General features: G+C 45.9%; 1 protein-coding gene and 1 pseudogene across 2 annotated transcripts; one reads left to right on the forward strand and one right to left on the reverse strand.

Moving 5' to 3' along the window:
• Positions 1-7501: 7501 nt before the first annotated feature.
• On the reverse strand, positions 7502-16375 carry LOC311202630 (ATPase family AAA domain-containing protein 2-like; the record flags this gene model as incomplete). Its single annotated transcript, XM_084277220.1, has 8 exons — positions 7502-8130; positions 8568-8658; positions 9057-9216; positions 9562-9650; positions 9911-10085; positions 11382-11497; positions 11736-11820; positions 16356-16375. 8 exons carry the CDS (start codon positions 16373-16375, stop codon positions 7502-7504), a joined length of 1365 nt encoding a protein of 454 aa, XP_084133346.1.
• A 1692-nt stretch (positions 16376-18067) lies between these two features.
• Positions 18068-18811, forward strand: LOC311202631 (dnaJ homolog subfamily C member 9-like; annotated as a pseudogene). Its single transcript has one exon. The product of its transcript is annotated as a dnaJ homolog subfamily C member 9-like (transcript).
• The last annotated feature ends 398 nt before the right edge of the window (positions 18812-19209 follow it).

Here is a 19209-nt window from a genome sequence, read left to right on the forward strand (position 1 = left end):
CCAGAGTTGCAGACTGGGGAAGATGCAGCGCACAAAGAGAGATTTAATATCGAGGACAAAATGAGGTCCTGCTGATGGGATTCAGTAGCTTTAGTCCATTAATGACTATTTGATTGTGCAGGACATTTTTCCCCCTGCTACCTACTTTTTACCCGGACTGGGAACTCACAGATGGGTTTTGTATATAGGAAAGGTTCTGTTGATTATCAGAATTAGTAATCCTTTTTTTTCATATTACAATGAGGTGTTTTTTGGTAAATGACACCACTTTAGATTTAAATGTACAAAATTATGGACAAGTTGGTGTGTAAAAGTAATGAAAGGGAAAGCAGAATGGCAAAGGGCTCCAGAGATGCTGTTACCTGACAACTGACAAATTATTTGGCACTGAAGTAAAGTGCTTTTAAATCCTGTGTTTCTGGACACTGGAGTTGGTGTAACTTTCGTCCCCACCAGCCAATCCTGAGGCCCACATCCCCTAGTAGGACTTTGCTTAGGAGTGCCCTTCCTTTCCTAGCAGTAGGAATATATTTCCCAGTCAGTCTTTGATCTCTGTTCTGCTCTGGTGCCTGCTGGGCTTGCAGTGAGGATCAGTCACTCTGCTGCCCAGCATGGCAGCCGTCCTGCTTGTCATAAACTGCAGTTGGGATTCTGGGAGGCAAATCTGTTCCTGGTTTCCTGGACTGGGACTTGAGACAGCACTTGTGTGTTTTGGTAGGAGAGTGTTTCCTGTGATCAAAAGCCCAGTCTTTCCCATTGATTAACTAAGTGGTGTTCCTGGACTTTGAGGTTAATTTCCCTGTGAAAACCAGGAGTGTCTCAGTGCAGAAAGATCAGGCAAAGATTTAGGATGGGCCTTCTAGATAATGATGAAAATATCAAAAGCAGCTAAAGGACTTTGAGCGTTCCTAATCAATTTTACAATATATTTGTTTAATAGATGTGGAAGTAACATTTATTTAAGAATAGAGAAAGAACAGCGTGCAGCGAGAAGAGAACAGCCAAGTGGAAGAATGCTGAAGTCAGTCATGATGGAAGGCATGACTGAAGGCTTCAATTTCTTTCTTCATTTCCTAGGAAGAAGAAAAGACAAACCATCAGTCAGCATGAACAAGAGCTTCAGGACCCTGCTTATTTATTCATCACAGGAATAAAGAATCTGTCCACACACACACAACTGTTAGCAATATTTAGCAAATACATGTGCTGCTACCACCACCACCACGTCTTTCTTTACTTCCACAGATGTTAAAAACATGTATCTTTGGATCCTGTCAGCACAGACAAGAGAGACAGTGTGGATCTGTATCAGGGGACCATGGCTCTGTATCAACAGTGGTTCCAACAGGTAGAAATAGGAGAGAGTTCCAGAAAAGCCCCAACTAAATGCTGGAAATGCTCCCTTCTGCACCCTGAATCATTACTTGTTAAAGACTTCTCTCTTCATACACAGAGTTTGCTCCTGACTGACTTGCAGCACCACTCTGAATAGGAGGCTTGGGGTCTTTTTGGTTAGAGCTAAAGTAGGAAACAAAGAAATCAAGTCTCTCTTAATTTAAGCATTACAAGTGAAGTCGCAAAACCTCACAAGCCCCAGGCAACAGAAACACATCCCTTCCCATGCTAAGCCACATCACTACGCTGGATGAGAGATGGGCCTGTTTGTCAGGAATGGCATCCCTGAATCCAAAGAATCCTCAGGGCTGCACAGTCAGAACAGAACGTCTGGAATAACTCTTTGTCAGATGTGGAAAACAAGGGCCAAAGACCAGGTCTTACTCTTTTTCAAGGCAGGCTGAGAAGTAGAAGGAATTTGCTCTCTTCTCAGGCACAAGCAGCTCAAAGACAAATGGATTCAAGGATCTTGTATCTAAAGACTCAATATCCAACCTATCTAAATAGACTGAAGGCTGGGAACGCCTGACTGGCACCATGGGTGCCTCTGGACGATTTCTGCTGAGTTCTGACAAGTCAGAAGTCTTCTCTTAGAGGAAGGGATCAGAGAATGTGATTTTTAAAACGTCAGAGGCAGGAATCTCCCCCTGTGTCAAAATAAAGATGCTCACGACAAAGGTTGTGGGAAGGACTCCTGACACACAGAGGTTAACTGCTTGGAGATGGCTGTGGGGGTGGACCCACTGTCTTCCAGATCAAGCCATTCCCTGCAGAAACTGCCAACGACTCTGCCAAGTACAACAAGGGGTTTGCAATACGGAGAAATGGCCTCAGAGTGAAATGGAAAAGTCTTCTAACACAGGCAACTAAGCAGTGAAGAGTAATGCCCTGCTAAGTGCCATGTCCAGAGCGCACACACACGCAGGCGGGACTCACGCACGCTTAACAGTGAGACAAAGTGCTGTAAGACACAGGAAAGAATCACCTGCACTAGTTGGGTTCTGTCGTAATCTTCCCGATGTCGGTAAATGCACTGAGCAAGACCATTATACAGTCTTTCCAAGTGAGAGACGGTGAAGTTCTTAGTTGCCACAGTGGCTAAAGTCAACAGTTGCTGAAGAGAAAACGGAAACAAGTTTAGAATAGCCCCTAAATCCATCATACAAACTGCTGCAACACAAAGAACCAACCTTACAAGCGGCTGGTCGGTGGGCTATTTTAAACAAGCCCTTTGAAATGAAGAATTAGGAAGAGAAGCCAGCCTCCTACATCTTAATTCCCCCAAAGATCCAACAGCAGCCTACACCACGTGTGGCAACACAACAGTCGTAGTCCGTTACAGGTGGAATGTTTCCACAAACTCTACATCCTTCCCATAAATTGTTTCCACTGGCACCTTTCAACAACGGGCTTAATTTACAGCCGTCCATGTAGCAAGAATATGTCCCACTTCCATATTAACAACATTGAAATTCGACTTACTCTGAGCTCACTGCCAGCCACAGTCCCTGGCCCTCTGTGAACTCCCGCTGCGTTACCGACACGAGAACAGCTCGCACCAGTCACAGGGTGTACCAAGGCACCTGGAACGGCACAAATTGCTTCAGTCGGGATTTCTGCTTCTCTGGGTGGGCTACAGGGTCAGTGAATTATCCTGGAATACAGTCTCTCTGCAGGGCCAGAGACAGAACTGTTACCAGTTATTTCTTCACTGAGAAGCACTTGACTTTTACTTTCTCTCTGGCCAAAGTCACTGCTCCATCAACAGAAGGCACTCGGGCATACAAGAAAAGCACTAGAGAGAAAGGCAGGCTACAGCCAGGGGGGAAATACACCGGCGTTGTCGTGACAGTCTGGCAGGCTAACACTCACTCCCAAGTCATGTAGCTTAGGAAACACACCTTGCACTGCAAACAGGAGCATGTAAGCCTTCTGTTCAACAGGTGACGCTGGGGCCACACTGCCTGAAGTACAGCTTTTTAACTCACGCTGCTCATTACTGGGAAGATACTCATACAATAAAAGGAAGTCAAAGGCTGTTTTCCCATTAGGTACCACTTGAAAAACAACCTGCAGGAGCAAAACACCAGCATCTGCAGAAAGACACGACTTGGGCTTTCAGTAACTACAGGGGCAGCATCTTTACGCAAGAAACACACTGTGCCGACTGCAGAGAGGTGTTACAGGAAGAATGGAACCTAAGAAGGCTCATCAATAGTGTAATCCAAAAGCAGCTTAAATGAGCTGCTTGACCTTTCACTTAGCATTTGAATCTCTCTCTTCAGAACCTTGTGCTCATTGGCACCCCAGCATTTCACTCTTTCTCAAGCCTGAATGTTCAGGAAGCACCACACTCTCCTTCTCAGAAGCAGATGTTGCCCACCAGAACTTTTTTTTTAGTTTCATGACCATTTTCATGTTGTTCCACCACATCAGAAACTCTCATTCAATCCATGTTACCCCAAGACAAGCCTGTGAAAAGTTACTGATAGAAAAATACCACAAAGCAAAAACTCTACAACTACTAACTTACAGGTACCCACGTTTTGTATGTAGAGTATCCTCACCTGCATTGCTTACGGACTCAGGACGTGCAGGAGCTTGATTTAGAAGTAGGTCTTCAAAAAACCTTCTTCTTTCTCCCTCATCAGGACACTGGACATTGAAAACTTCGTCTCGATAAATAAACAGCTCTTTTATCTATAGCCCAAAGAGAAAAGGTATTTCAGATACAAGACGACACATGCTCAGACTCTATTCCCAGAAGATGAGTACCTGTCTAAATTCTAAATTGTCACCTGAGTAAGACACACTGTGAGGAGTTGTCTTCCTGCCCTTTCCAAGCATCTGATGACAGTCACCTCTAGGTAAGCTGACCCCGTATTTGAGACAAAATATGTCTAGGATGCTCAGCATGGACTCTTGCTGAATTTTGTGAAGGAATACGACTACAGATCGATTTACAAGTGACTAAACAGGACTTGGAATTCAGCTATCGACTCTGTAAAGCTTTCACTTCTATGAAAAATACAAAGTTACAGTCCATTGTTACAGCGTGACCACCGTACTTTCTCAGTAAAAACATCCCTTTTCAGTAAAAATGTTTTCAGTTTAAATAGGTTTCCCAGTGCCATTAGCCAGCACTACATATTCTTCACTAATGTTCAGACCCAACCACCTTAAACTCATATGAGTTCTTGTCTGAAGATAACGGACAGATCTGCCGAATAAGCAGGAGTGTGTGAGAAGGGGGGAAAAGTTGGGTCAAAGTCAATCCCTTTAGTCAGAAAACACTGGAGACAAATGCTTTTGGCATTGCTTTGTCTAAGCAGATTTGAGGAGACCTGGCCAGGGTGCCTGAGTAATAACAGGATGCATTTGTTTCGTACCCCAATGCTTCAAGGAGCTCCAGATGAACAGGAAATTGAATCAAAAGAGAAGGAAAGTATTGATGGCAATACCTCTTTTGGGAGATCTGTGTAACTCACATCCGATGTTGCAAGCAGCAGAACTGGGGCAAATGATGGGATGTCCTGCAGTAGTCGTATAAAGGTTGCTTTCAGTGGCTCTCCAGCAGCTTTCCACCACGAGTTGATAAGTGGAATATAAATGATACTTGGTGTCTTTCTTTGAGCTTCCTGCATCACCTGGTAAAATGAAAGCTTGGATAAGAAGACTGAGCCATTTGGAACAGGCTCCTAAGTAACCAGGGATCAGTCAAACGCTCTTACCAAATAGGAGTACATGAAAGCCAAAACACAAAACCAAACCACCCCCAGAACAACTCTCCAACCCAAAGATAGAATTTTCACCTTGACTCAAAGATAGACATTGTTACACAGACAGGAACAGAGCTGGTATAAGGAACCTCACAATGTACATGCTGTATGTGGAGGTGTGCCTGAAAAGACAAGACTAACCCTGTCTTCTTCAAGACAGCTTAGTTTGGGTAAATGGTTACATGATGGAGACTAGACCATTTTCAGTTTGGAGCAGGAACACATCTGAGTCAGTCGAGTCTGGAGCAGTCTGAACAGGCAAATACCAACGTGAAAAGATGAGGGCTGATGCTGATGAAGCGGATTTCCAGGCAGAAGTAAACCAAACAGCACACCCAAACCAGGCCACCTCCATTAACAATGAATGTCACTTCCTTTACTAGTTTAGAGACAGTTTGTGAATCCCATGAGAATAAAAAGAGGAGATACCTGTGCACACGTTTGTTCCCATGATGTGTTGCCAGCAAACGAATCAGGCACGTCCAGAGTATAGACAGGAAACTTTTCCAGGGCATGTATTACTGCAGGTGCCAAATGAGAAGTTTGCCCACACCCTGGCTCTCCAACTAGTAAGAACCGTGGCCTCACACACGTTGGCTGGTAACGAGCAGTTCTAGAACAAGGAGGAGGAAAGAACTTTCAGAGTGAAGTGATGAATAGACACACAGCTGTCAAAGGCTTTTCCCTAACCTCCTTTGTTGGTAAAGACTCTCTCTGTTCCAGCAAATAAGAAGCTGCTCTGTGATCAGAAAGACTTTCAAAACCCTTTTTCTTACCAACTCATCCCCTAGCTCCCCTACAAAATCCCACCAATCCTGCTATTTGCTTGTCTGGGTGAAGCAACAGCTCTTGAATCACACAGGGGGACTGTCCAGCTCAAATACACAGACACCAGCTGGTCAGTAACCTGATATGGGGCAGAACAACTGTCACTCAGGACACACGTCTCTAGATCTCTTCACCACCCGTCCACCCCAATTTTCAGCACATCTGAAGTGTAAGTAGCTAGGAGACCTCTGTATCTCTCAAGTGTAGCTGAAATTTGCCTATTCTTACTGGAGGTAAATAGGAAGGAAGGAAGGAAGGAAGGAAGGAAGGAAGGAAGGAAGGAAGGAAGGAAGGAAGGAAGGAAGGAAGGAAGGAAGGAAGGAAGGAAGGAAGGAAGGAAGGAAGGAAGGAAGGAAGGAAGGAAGGAAGGAAGGAAGGAAGGAAGGAAGGAAGGAAGGAAGGAAGGAAGGAAGGAAGGAAGGAAGGAAGGAAGGAAGGAAGGAAGGAAGGAAGGAAGGAAGGAAGGAAGGAAGGAAGGAAGGAAGGAAGGAAGGAAGGAAGGAAGGAAGGAAGGAAGGAAGGAAGGAAGGAAGGAAGGAAGGAAGGAAGGAAGGAAGGAAGGAGGGAAGGAGGGAAGGAGGGAAGGAGGGAAGGAGGGAGGGAGGGAGGGAGGGAGGGAGGGAGGGAGGAAGGGAGAACAGTATTAGTAAAAAAACAATTGAGGTGGGCACTGAAACACGTTCCCCGTATCTGAAGTGCACAATTGATTGGTTAAATTACAGCTGTACCCAAAGTATGTGTAAGATTTACTCAGTCCTTCTCATTGTTTGAATTGTGTTTGGCTTTCCTAGTAATCACTCTGCACTAGCACGAAATACATTTGTCAAGAGCCCTTGTTGTGTGCTATACTGTTGTGCCTTTGCTGGCTGAAGTCCAAGATCCCAGAGACATAACCAAGCTCAGCAGGTCAGGTTTCTCTGGACAGCACAGCGACAGAGATAGAGAAAAATAACTGACCCAACAGTAGCGACAACAGTAAATCTTTTCAGCTGTTAGCTTATACAAGCTGCACATTAAAATGTCTGAAGATCAGCATAGTTACCCTCTAGGATGGAGGAACTGCCTCTCTTCTCTTCTGGGCTTTTTACGTGGTGGCATTTCTTCAAAGGTTGATGGTGATCCTGGTAGGATATTTTCCAGAGATTAGCATAATAGCTGTTAACAAACCTCCATTTGTCTGGGGTGGAGCAAGTTTATCACTTTACAGACTCTCACCAACGGACAGACTAAACTGGCTCAGGCCTGAGGCTGTCATAGGCAGCACCTCACATCTGCTGGGCAAGCCGAGCCCCAGCGTATATAGTGCTAAACCACTCTGATCTCGTGTACAAGTGTGCACTGCAATCCACAGCCAGTCAGGCTAAAACCCTAGGGTTAGAAATCATGGTAGCTAAAGCAGTATTTAGCTTAAACCACTTATACGTGACTTGTGGGCCTGACATTCTTCAGACAGGCATTAGAAGCCTTCCCTTCTGCCCCTAGTTAAATGTTTTGAAGAGCTACCTTGTACATTCAATCTTAGATCCATATTTACACCTGAGAAATAGGATGTTAGCTACTGCCACAAACAGGATGCTGAAGTAGAGAAGGCTGTTGTCGACTGCATATTGCAAGTCATCCACAGCTCCCATCCCACACTTCAGTTTAGAATCCAGAACACAAACTGTGCGTGGTATTCCTGCAATGAAGGTGTGCCCCTGCCTGTTACACAGTGCTGCTGCCATTCCGCTGGAGAGGCTGGTGGATGGCGATGGCACAAATGAGCAGCTTTTGCTTTGGCAGAATGTTAAAGAAGTGAATGCTACTGTTGTACCTTGTTGGTGGTCCTTCTGTAGCACAGACTCTGCGTGGGGAAATACTCTCTGCAAGGCCTGTAAAATCCTTGCGAGGGAGTTTTCAAGCAGCGGTTTGGCAATAGGACATAGCGCTCGCCCAGGGGAAGCCAAAGCCCTCTGTGAAGCTGGAGTAATCTTCTGCATAGCCACAAGAAAATCCTCTGCTGTTATTTCAAGAGAAGCAACATCGATCGGCAGCTTCTCGTTACTTTCATAGATCTGAGGATAGTGGCGGCGCAAAGCACAGAGGGCAGCTTCAGCACATAAGGCTCGAATGTCAGCACCGCAATACCCTAAGAAACAAGACAAAAGCCAAATGGGACATCAGTCTCAGGCAGCACACCACTCAAAGCCCAGGCTTCTGAAGTGCAGTGCTGAAAGACTTTGCACGCAGCCAACAATTAACAGGTTAACAGAGCACTTCAAGAGGCACCGCGCTGCAGAGAAGGTTTGTTACGTAGCTCGCAGCCTGGTCTCCCACCCTTAGGAAGCAGTCTCCTCATCAGAACTTTGCTCCTGAGGAAGATGCCCCAAACCCATTCAACGTTCTCAGAGACACAAAAAGAATATTCACAAAAAGAAAAGAATCTCTTCACTTCTCCCACGCCGTGCCAGGTGCCTCACTGCCACGCTGTGCAGCAAGGTGCAAGAGCCTGGGTACTGCCTGGTAGAAGCTCAGATTCCTTCGGACTCAGCCACACGCAGAAGCTCACTTTGTTTTCAGACTTACCAACACATCTGTCAGCGAGCTCTTGCAGGAACATGCCTGGTGGCTGAGGCCTCCAATGTTGTGTGTGAATCTCAAAAATCTCCTTTCTAGCCTGGAAAGAAAATGGTTGTGGTTTGTCCTACGTTTTCTCTTAAAAAAAGCCAACCAAACCAACCAACACAAAATGCCCCAGATCCTCACATGAGTACAAATAGAGAGCAGTGTCTAGGTGGATACAGTACATAAACTTGTGCTTGTGTGCACAACATTTCTTTCCTTTTCAAGATGTGAAAGCAGTAATTTATAGTTAATTGAGACATTTACTGCCAGAGTCACATACAATCACAGAGATCCAGTACCCGACCTTACTGCCAATGCAGCATGGATTTTGTCCAAGTTGTCCATACTGATTTTCACCTGAACTGCTCTGCAATACCGCACTGTGACCCTGGTTCTGTTCTCAAGAAGGACTTTGTCACATCAACATCAAGGCTGAGTTTCAATTCTGACCTTTGTATCTGGCAAACTGAAGAAGAACTCGCGATCAAAGCGTCCAGGTCTTCGTAAAGCAGGATCGACAGAATCCAGCCTGTTGGTGGCTCCGATTACCACCACCTCTCCTCTGCTGTCAAAGCCATCCATAAGGGCCAGAAGAGTTGTTACGACAGAGCTAAGGGAAAAAACAGAATTTCCATTCACTGGTTTAGAACATTTTCTGATATTCTACACAGTCTTCTCCAATGATGACTCAAAAAGAACAAGCTTTTGTCAGTGAGATGCTGGTTAGCTAAAGACTCACTGGAAGACATAAAGAAACTGATAAGCTAACACAGGCCTTGTGCTCCTATCAAGCTTAGTGAATTGATTTCAATTCTTGTTGAAAAATACTCTGTAATTTAGCAGCATTCAATGACTGGTTTGCAGGATCAATTCCCGTGTCACAGAGTTAAACAGGTTCTGGTCTTCTTTTCACAGAGGTCGAGCAGCTTCTATGTAGATGCAAAAAAGGCACTACCTATGAATCTGGTCTTGTTTGTCGGACCGCACAGGAGCAAGGCCGTCTATCTCATCAAAGAAAATGATTGAAGGTCGCATCTTGCAGGCCTAGAATGGAAACACAGGATCCTGACATCATAAAGCCAGCACTATTTTAAGGAGAAAAAATCCTGTAACAGGGGTTTGTTTCGCAGGGTTTTCCCATTTGCTCTATTTATCTTTCCCAATACAGGTCAAGACCTCATGCCCCTAAAGAACCCAGTGCAAAAGGAAACACTGACAAAACACGAAAAAGCAGGGAGTTCTTCCTAAAAATACTGACCACAGAAGTTTACAGTTACAGAACACAGGGCACATTTCAGCCTTACCTGATCAAACAATTCACGAAGCCGTCGTTCAGTTTCCCCTGCCCATTTACTCAGGCAGTCGGCACCTTTCCTCATAAAAAAGGCAATTCTCCTGCCACCTCGGCTATATTCGTTAGCCAGCGCACGAGCAACCAGTGTCTTCCCAGTTCCTGGTGGACCGTAGAACAGACAGCCTCTGCAATGAAAACAAAACACAACCCCACAAAACCCCCATTAAATTCACATATGATAACCCCCGTAATGGAAAAATACCTATTACAACCCCCATCCCTAAACTACACGCCTCTTCTCTCCTAACCAGAACTAGCGGCAACAGCTGAAGAGGGAGAAGGCAAAAAGAGATGGAAGTTCTGGGTTCCAATGCAATTTAACAAGGCAGGAAGTGCAACTGATAGAGAGGAGAACGGAGATGTACAAACCTTGAGAGCACATCATAGCATCCCAGAAGGACACTTCCAAAACTGCCGACAAACTAGCAGGGCAGGTTACAGCACAGCACAGCCAAGCAAGAATAAACCTCAGCACAAAATCCAAGACTGGCATAACTTGGGAATCACCAGTTCATTCTTCAGTGATACGATAGAGAGACTGGCATAACTTGGGAATTACCAGTTCATTCTTCAGTGATACGCTGCATTGAAATGCTTGTCTTTGCAGAAGGCAAGATTTGACAGTGAAGCATTGCACTCTCCCCTCAAAAGCTCTAAGTTACTGGATTTGCTCTCCTAGACCATGCATTGCTGATGCTAAAAAAGGTGCAGGTCTAAGGCTGGGAGAGAAAACTGCATTTCCAGATAAATACAGTCATCAGTGAGAACAGCTGAAACGTTGCTGTTTCAAAAAGAATTTCAGTGCATAAAGAAGCCAAACCCTGGAAGACTTTCCTTCTGTTACTTGTAATACTTTCAAACCGACTGAAAGCAAAGAATTTGAAGTCCTATTTCACTGTAGCATGACTGAACTTTGCTGACCAAACACATACAAAGCTAACAATTACATCTCTACTTATTTCCTGACACAGAACTAATTTAGCAGCGTAAAAAGTGGACAGACTCTTATTTTACCCCAACCACAACCACCACTGCAACGCTGTGGCTGCAATTCTCAAAGTCATGCTTGATCACTTGCAACAAAAGACTCTTGAGAGAGAACACTGGACTTGCAAGGAATGAATTACAGTTGACTACTGGTATAGTATTCCTTCCTGCTTGTAAACTAATCAAGTTGGCTTGTACCTAGAACTCAAAACAAGAACACCCCAAGCCCTCCTTTTAAAGGCAAGGCAGTGACAAAGGACGCCCTTGCTGCAGCTGGATTCTAGATTCTACCCATTTTAAATAAATTCTTTTTTACTACTGCTAAGAAAACCCACCAACACGGCTGAAGATTTAGAAGCATGAAGACATATTGATAGCTCAGTTGAATCCTCTCAGGAAAATGGGTTAATTAGGATGTACACAGTATCTGTTACCTTGGAGGCTGAATTTGGAATCTCTCAAAGACTTCTGGGTAAAGCAGTGGTAAAATGACCATCTCTTTTAAAGCTGAAATGTGGTCAGAAAGACCACCCACACCATCAAATCGTACCTAAAGAGAAAGTCAACAGAGCACATCTCATACATCACAGAAAGCTACGACCTTGACAAGGTTCCATCAGAAAGTCTGTGTCAGCACAAAGAAGAGCTCTGGGCAGTTTTCAAATTGCTTGAGAGCAGAACTGTAAACCCCCTTTCCATTAGGGGGGTTACCCATAGGCAGCACGTAACTGGAAGCTTTCAGAAACACTGCAAACACCTCGCTGGCACGCTGATCTAGCATTACTTACTGAATGGCCTGTTTGCATTGGATCAACATCAGCCAGACCTGCTCCCCTTTTCCTTCGATCCTTCTTGAGGTTTAGTGGAAGACACCTGATTTGAATGAAGGAAGAGGAAGGCATTTGTTAGCATGCAGCTAGAAGATTTTTACATTTATAGTGACAGCAGGTGAACCCAGAAGACCACCTAAGTGAGACCAACCTCGTAAAGAGGTAAATATTTGTTCAAATTGATTTACATTTAATGTCTAAGAGTAAGAAAAGGAAAATGGTGACTCCAGACATGAAGCCAGGCTAACTGACAACTCAGCGCTTATGAATACCCATGGCAGACCACACAACACACAGATGAATGCAAGCTGTGAACAAGGAGTTCCACAGATGCAGACTGTGAACTGACCATGACTTGGGTGATAGAAGAACCCCCCAAAGCACACTTCCAAGTACACACTAAGTAATATCAACATTTAAATGAATTCCATCTCAGAATTTCCTTTGAGATCTATTAGTTTCCAGACGATTGTTCTCCTGATGAATCTCATTTCAAAGCTGTTACACGATTTCCCTTGTGACAGGGAAATTTCATGTTTCTTAGAAAGGTAAAATGTTTAACTGTTTTGTAAAGAGACAGCATGCTCCATGCTCTCACTGCTTACAGGATCCAAACCCCCTCTGTCATGACTGTGGTAATTTAGAGTTTCTAATTTCATTTAGCCTTTTTCTTAGTGAAGGACAGTTTCCTACACAAACATGAACTGATTCCAAAGAGAAACCAAAATCAGTACTTGAGTGATTAAGTAAATCCACACAGGGTCTCCCTCTACCTAAATTAGTTTTAAGAAAGTAACTGGTATCCTCCAAGCTTAAAAAGTCTGAGAGCAAAGTATTTTATCAGAGGGACATTCTGGTTTAAAGTCAAGAAGGAGAGAATTTCAATTACATCATCTCAGCCCCACCCTCCATAATCACCTCATCAAGGACAACAAAGGCTGCATTTGAAATAATTAATGGCTAATAAAAAGTATGGCCTCCCCCCTCAATACATGCTTTCCTTCTACCCTTGGACTACCACAGCAGTAATGCTAACGTTTTTTCTGTAATTCCCACCAATCCAAAACCTCTGGAAGGATTAGTCAGCAGTGTGACTGACAGCACTGCTGAGAAGGACCATCACCAAGCATTCACGAACCTGTCAGTTCTTTGGCTGCAGGAGTCTTCTAGTCTTTGAGGACTTCCAAATGGGGACCTCTGTCTGGCATCTGAAGAGCAGTCTGAAACTTTGCTCTTACTTTGCCTTGGTTCTGTTGAAAGCCAAGAGAAGTTGAGTGCCCATATACATTTTCATTCCAAAAACATCTCACTGAAAGAAATCAGCTCTGAAGAGAAACCCTGCAGAGAGCCTACTTTTCAGTGGTGGTTGATAGTCCTCAACAGGTTTCCTCCTCTCTCGAAGGGAATATCGCTTCTGAGTATCTTCTTCACCCTTCTCAACACTTTCCTCTGGCAGAACAACTGTACATTGAGATAAGATTGAACTTCTTAAGTACTCTTGTAAATTAAATTCAGAATGCACTACACAGAGGTTCTGTCCTTGCTCCGATGACTGGGTGGCTTCTCATCCGTCTCAGTAGCAACAGTTCTGTCATCTTGTTTAGCTGAGGCTTGAGTCACAAAGGCTTCAGCTGCTCTGCTTTTCTGCTCCCCGTGTCCTTCCCCTTGCTCTGCTGGGAGAGCCCTGGGAGGGGCCCAGGTGGCTGTTCCTCCTCCATTTGATTTGGGTGCCTGCCATTGTGTACCCATGTGCTCATCTGGGCCTGTGCAGGTAGGGCTTGGATGGGCTGACGGCCCTGGGAGCAGCCCGCTGGGGTCTTCTTTGGGCTCCCCCTCCTGCCACGGTGTCTCTGAGCTCCGCTGGGGGGGTGCAGGGTTGATCCATCACAAAACCTAACACTGGTTGGCTCAGCAACCACCACATCCTTTCCTGTCCTTAAGCACCCTCTTGCCTCGTTCTGTCCCATCCAGAAATCTCCTACAAGGATTGCTGGGCCGACTGCCCTCATCACAACCATCATTCTCACTAAACCTTCACATTTCCCCTCTCGCTCCAAGCATAAAGTCAATATGGCCTTTTACATTTTTACCAAATAACCTCACTGCTCATTTAATTGCCCACTGAGCACCGGGGTGACAGCTCCTAATTACAGGCCTGGGCAGCAGCTGCCTCCAATCACCAGCTAAACACAGAAAGGAACACCACTCTCTTCTCCCCTGCTGATCTTCACACTCTGCAGGAGCTTTCCGTACACATCTGGCAACCTGCCTTACTTCCTGAGAAGTCTCTCCCTGCTGCTCACAAGCAGGAAAACTGGCACGCTCCTGTTGTAGTGAGACTGCTCTTCCTCCTTCTGAGGAATAACTTCTCTTTGTATTCCCACCTGTGCACAGCCATCTGCTGCCTTTTATCTTGTAAGCTTTCTGGAGAAGCCTGATGATTATTTTCCTCTCTGAATACCTGTTCTGAGCTCACTACACTACAGCCCTGAAGTACAGCCCTGACTACAGCTCGTAATGCTAATAGCAAGATGGATCATTGTTTTAAAGATTAAAAATGCCCCGCAGGTCAGCTTGTGTCAAGTGTTTAGGACAAGGCTTTTGGCTGGAGCACAGGAAAGAAAACTTAAACCAGAACTAAGCCACACTCCCACCTTGCTCATCAGTTATTTCTTTGCCAGCTTTTGGCACTGCTTTCTTTCCCTTGGAGGTCCCATTGAGGTTCTCCTAAATAAGAAAAAAACAACCCCCAAACCAGAAAGATCAGTCACAGGCATGCAGAAAACCTGACGTGCGTATTTTATCGGGTGCCCCTGTAGAAACATCATCACTGCGCTCCATACAGACTAACGAGTGAAGTAAGGAACAGGAGGAGAGAATAGGTACATCACTCTGGCACCCAGGAGCAGTCACAAGAATTCCTGCACTAAAATAGGGCTTTGTACATGTGACACTTAAATACAAATCCCAGTCTATCAATTAATCACACATCAATAATCCAAGAACCCAGGCAAAACCTAGGAAAAACAATTTCTAGCAGATAAAAAATGCATCTGGGCACTTGAGGGACGATGTACTCGCTGATCCTTAGGGGTCTCTTCCACCTCAGGATCTTGTATCATTCTATGAAACTACCTGCAATTCTGCTTTCATTAAAAACAAAAAGGTAACTCAGATTAAAAGAAAAACCTGTGAAAGCAGCCTATGAGGATGTTTCAAAAACAAAGTGCCCCTCCATTCAAAAGGACAGGAGAACCTAAATTCACAGACCAAAACTAAGATTTGAAGTGAAAACCCAAGCCCTGAAACAGCTGTATGCTAAGAGCATGCATTCAAAACTCACAAGGCAGTTCAGAAAGCGTAGTAGAAGACATGGATTTCAGCATAACACTGCTATTTCCTATCTCTTGAAGAAGAGCCTTCCACCACCCACCCTTAAGACTCTCTCTGTAGCCCAACCGTAAGAGGAAGATGTTACATCCCAATTAGGGAGCCAAATCTCATGTTCTTTTAGAGTAGAGTGGGTTTTGGAACCGCTAAATTAAAATCACAACTAATTCATTTCCCTATCTGGACTACACCAGTTATACAAAAATAACAGAACAGATTAGCAGCTCCCAGGCTGTGGAATACCCCAGGGTCTTCTCCCATTTGTCCTCTGCGCCTCTTCCCCATGTCGTCCACTTTCTGCTGAACTGCTTCTGCAGTACTAAGACAAAAAGTTGATGTAAGAGCAAGGACAGGCAAATACAAACCAAAACATTGAAAACAGTACACAAAATCAACATCTGAACATAGCATGCACAAGCCGAGAGTCACTGGCAGAATGAAAGACAGGCAGAAACACTAAGACCACTCTGGCTGCATCCAACTTTCCTCAGTATCTCAACTCAACTGAGCATTATAAAAATACTCTGAAGTATGGCAGAAAAGTTAATTTGAAATGAAGGCACTTCTAATGCTAAGAACACTGATTTAGAGGGCAACTTATGTCTACCAAAAGTCACAAGGTGAAGTGGTCCTTTTGATTCACAAGGCAACACAGAAACCCACCCAGCACATACACAGAAGACCCTCTCAGATGAGGATCTTTCCACAACTGGCAATCCAAAAGGAAGATGCCAGGGGCCAGTGTGAACACTGTCTGTACCCAAATTCTCTACACATGAAGCATCTTTCCAAATACGTCCTCCTTAAACAGCCACCAGAACCTATTCCCAAAAAACTCCTTTTAAACACAGAATCACAGAATTGTAGGGGTTGGAAAGGACCTCCGGAGATCATCGTGTCCAACCCCCCCTGCTAAGCAGCCTACCTAGGACAGGTCGCACAGGTCGGTGTCCAGACAGGTCTGGAGTATCTCCAGAGAAGGAGAGATCCCCCTCGCAGGGGATATGCTCCAGGCCCTTAGTCGGTGTAGCTGTGAAGAATAAAAGGCCAGCCCTCAACCAACTCAGGGTATATTAAGACTGAGTGATTACAGGACCTACTGGAGGACACCCTACCTGCTCAGCAGTTACAGAATGCTAATGAGCACCTCCAGGTCCAATCCCAATCAGGCTCTATTATGACACGTACCTGCATGTCACGCTGACCATTGTGACTTACCACAGAAGCAGAGAATGATGGGAGTTGGAAGGGCCCTCTTCACAGCATCTAGTCCAACACCCCTGCCAGAGCCACATCTCCTACAGCAGGCTGCCCAGGACAGCATCCAGGTGGGCTCTGAGTAGCGCCAGAGATGGAGACTCCGCAACTTCTGGGCAGCCTGTCCCAGTGCTCTACCACCCTCACAGGAAAGATGTTCCTCCTGATGTTTAGGTGGAACTTCCTATATACAAGTTTATGTCAATTGGCAAGATTATTCCAGCCCCTTCTGCTCCAGCTAAACTCCCAAATGCCAGAAAGCTCCATCGCTTGCTGCTTCAACAAAAGATCAGCCCAGTATTTACCACACAGCATCCTCTCCCACTGCTTCCCTCCTTGAACTGTGTATGGGATTTGCACGGCAAAGTTTTGGTAGGGAGGCAACACGCGGCTACACGGGGACTCACTCTTGAGCAGCCTGCTCCTCAAGGTCTGCACCCTTCAGAGACACATTACAAGATTTCCTTCAGGGGACAGCATTTCTCTACAAAACCAAAGGGAATTCCAGCTAAACTTTTATATGACTGTTGAACTTTTGGCATTTCTGGAAGGAGGACCTATCCCCCTGACTACACGAGGAAAGCTGTGATGACAACGAGGGGGCTCTTGTTCAGTTCACAAGCTAAAGTTTCTTTGGGAGTGCACCAAGCTAAGCTGCGTTGTGAAAAGGTCAGAAAACTTGGTAACATATCTTCATGAGACAGGCCTTTTGACGAGGACGACTTCAATCACCTGTCTCTTTACTGGGACACCCCAGGAGCGCAGTGCCAGGGGAGCAGCCCGGCCCTGCTCCAAGCGAGGCCATTGCTCAGCCCAAGGCCTGGCTCCAGGGTGAGGGACCCCACAGGGCCACAAGTATCACCTAACAGTCCAAGCAAGTGCCTCTGCCTGGAATAGGACTCACTGGGGGAGGCTGATCACTAGTCTGTCCTGGCTTGTTTATGTAATGGTGGTTCTGAGTCCTGCAGCACAGAGGTCCAAGTGGCAGCAACTGGAGAAGGGGCTGCAGTTCCTCACAGCCAGTGCCATCGCTAAGACACCAGGCCACCATGACAAGTAGCTTAACTTCTGGGAACCAGGAAAGGCCACGAGTCTGGGCCACGTACAGGAGAGTCTGGGGAGGTCTGAGCCAAGGGCTGGGCTGTTGGGCAGAAGGCACAGCTACTGGAGAGGCCATAGGCCTGGGGCCCATCTGTGTCTGCACATGATGTAACTGAGAGGACAGGTCATTCAGGGCCAGTTAGTGGCTTGACTGAGCATCTAAGGAGAGGGAGAGGGCTATACAGAACACACGCACGCACACGTGCACACATATGGGATCGAAATGCCAACAACCAGAGCAGGGCTGTTGTGTACCTCTGGGGAAAGCAGAGCAAACTACAGGCAAACCGGTGCCCAAGAACAAAAAATACAGACATGCACGTTGCACATACACACCTCTGTGTGCATTTTCCCTCTAATGGTTTTTCACCCCCCTAGCCAGAGAGGCAACAAACATCAGGCCCTTTGTACTGTCCACAAGGTTCAGCCAGACTGAACATGCAGCACTTTGAAATGAGGGCATTTTAACTAAGAGACTTTCTAACAGCAGCGGCTGTTGGTGTGCTCTTAGCGGGCGGGGGCGGTGCCGGCGCTGCAGCGGGATGGGGCTGCTGGAGCAGAGCGAGGCCGCCTTCGGCTCCTCGGACCTTTACCGCGTCCTCGGCGTCTGCCGGGAGGCCTCAGCCCAGGAGATCCACCGCGGTTCCCACTGCGCCTCGCTCCGCGTCCACCCTGATTGCGCTGAGCCCGATGCGAAGGAGGAGGTGACGCGGCGGTTCCAGATCCGGGGTGAGGCGGACGCCATCCTGAGCGACGCGGAGCAGCGCGCGGTGTACGATGAGCAGGGCACGGGGGATGAGGAGGGCGAGGCCCTTCGTGGCGAGCGGGACTGGCAGGAGGACTGGCGGCTGCTCTTCAAGAAGGTCTCTCTGAAAGACACTGAAGACTTTGAAAAGAGCTATAAAAATTCTCAAGAAGAGCTGAAGCAGCGTACGTGGATTTTGAGGGGGACATGGACAGCGTAATGGAGTCTGGGCTGTGCCTGGACTATACAGACGAACCCAGAATACAGAAAATCATAGAAAACGCCATCGATTTCGGAGAAGTCCCATCCCACCGAGGCTTTGTAGAAGAGTCGAAGCAGAAAAGGGTCTCAAGGAAAAGCTGGGCAGAAAAAAGCTGGAGAGGCAGAAAAGATGAAGAACGAAGCGGGCCTCAGTGGAGAAGATGATGTGAAAGCGCTGATTCAAAGCAGAAATTGAAAAATGGAAACGGAGGACTTTTTGGCACAACTGGAAGCAAAATACAGCAACAATGCTAAAAAAGGAGGAAAGAAGAAAAAATAAATTTTTAGGGAGCTGGCTGTGTTGTGTGCTGTCTCCTCCACTTGTCAGTAACAGAGTTCCCTGAAGTGTCTCCTTCCCTTGTTATTCCTCAAATTCTTCCCTGAAATTCTGCTTTCACTGCCGTGCCTGGGAAACCAGTGCTTATCCGGATTTCCTTAGACAATTAATGCCTTGTGCTCTCTATCCGCAGTACCTCGTGTGATCCCATGGAGCAAAAAGCCCCGTGACATTTGCAGTGTTTCCTGATGTTCATTATCAGTTATTTAACATTATTTGAATTGCTTGTTGTATGCTATATAACAAAATATTGTCGATTCCCCATTATTTTTCAGTCTTTATTCTTGCTTGTAGTGTTTCTGTTGGTTGCTGATGTTCTCTTTTTGTATTCGTGTTGGGGA

This window comes from Gallinula chloropus (assembly GCF_964237585.1).
Source record: "Gallinula chloropus genome assembly, chromosome: 31".
Taxonomy (NCBI): Eukaryota; Metazoa; Chordata; class Aves; order Gruiformes; family Rallidae; genus Gallinula; species Gallinula chloropus.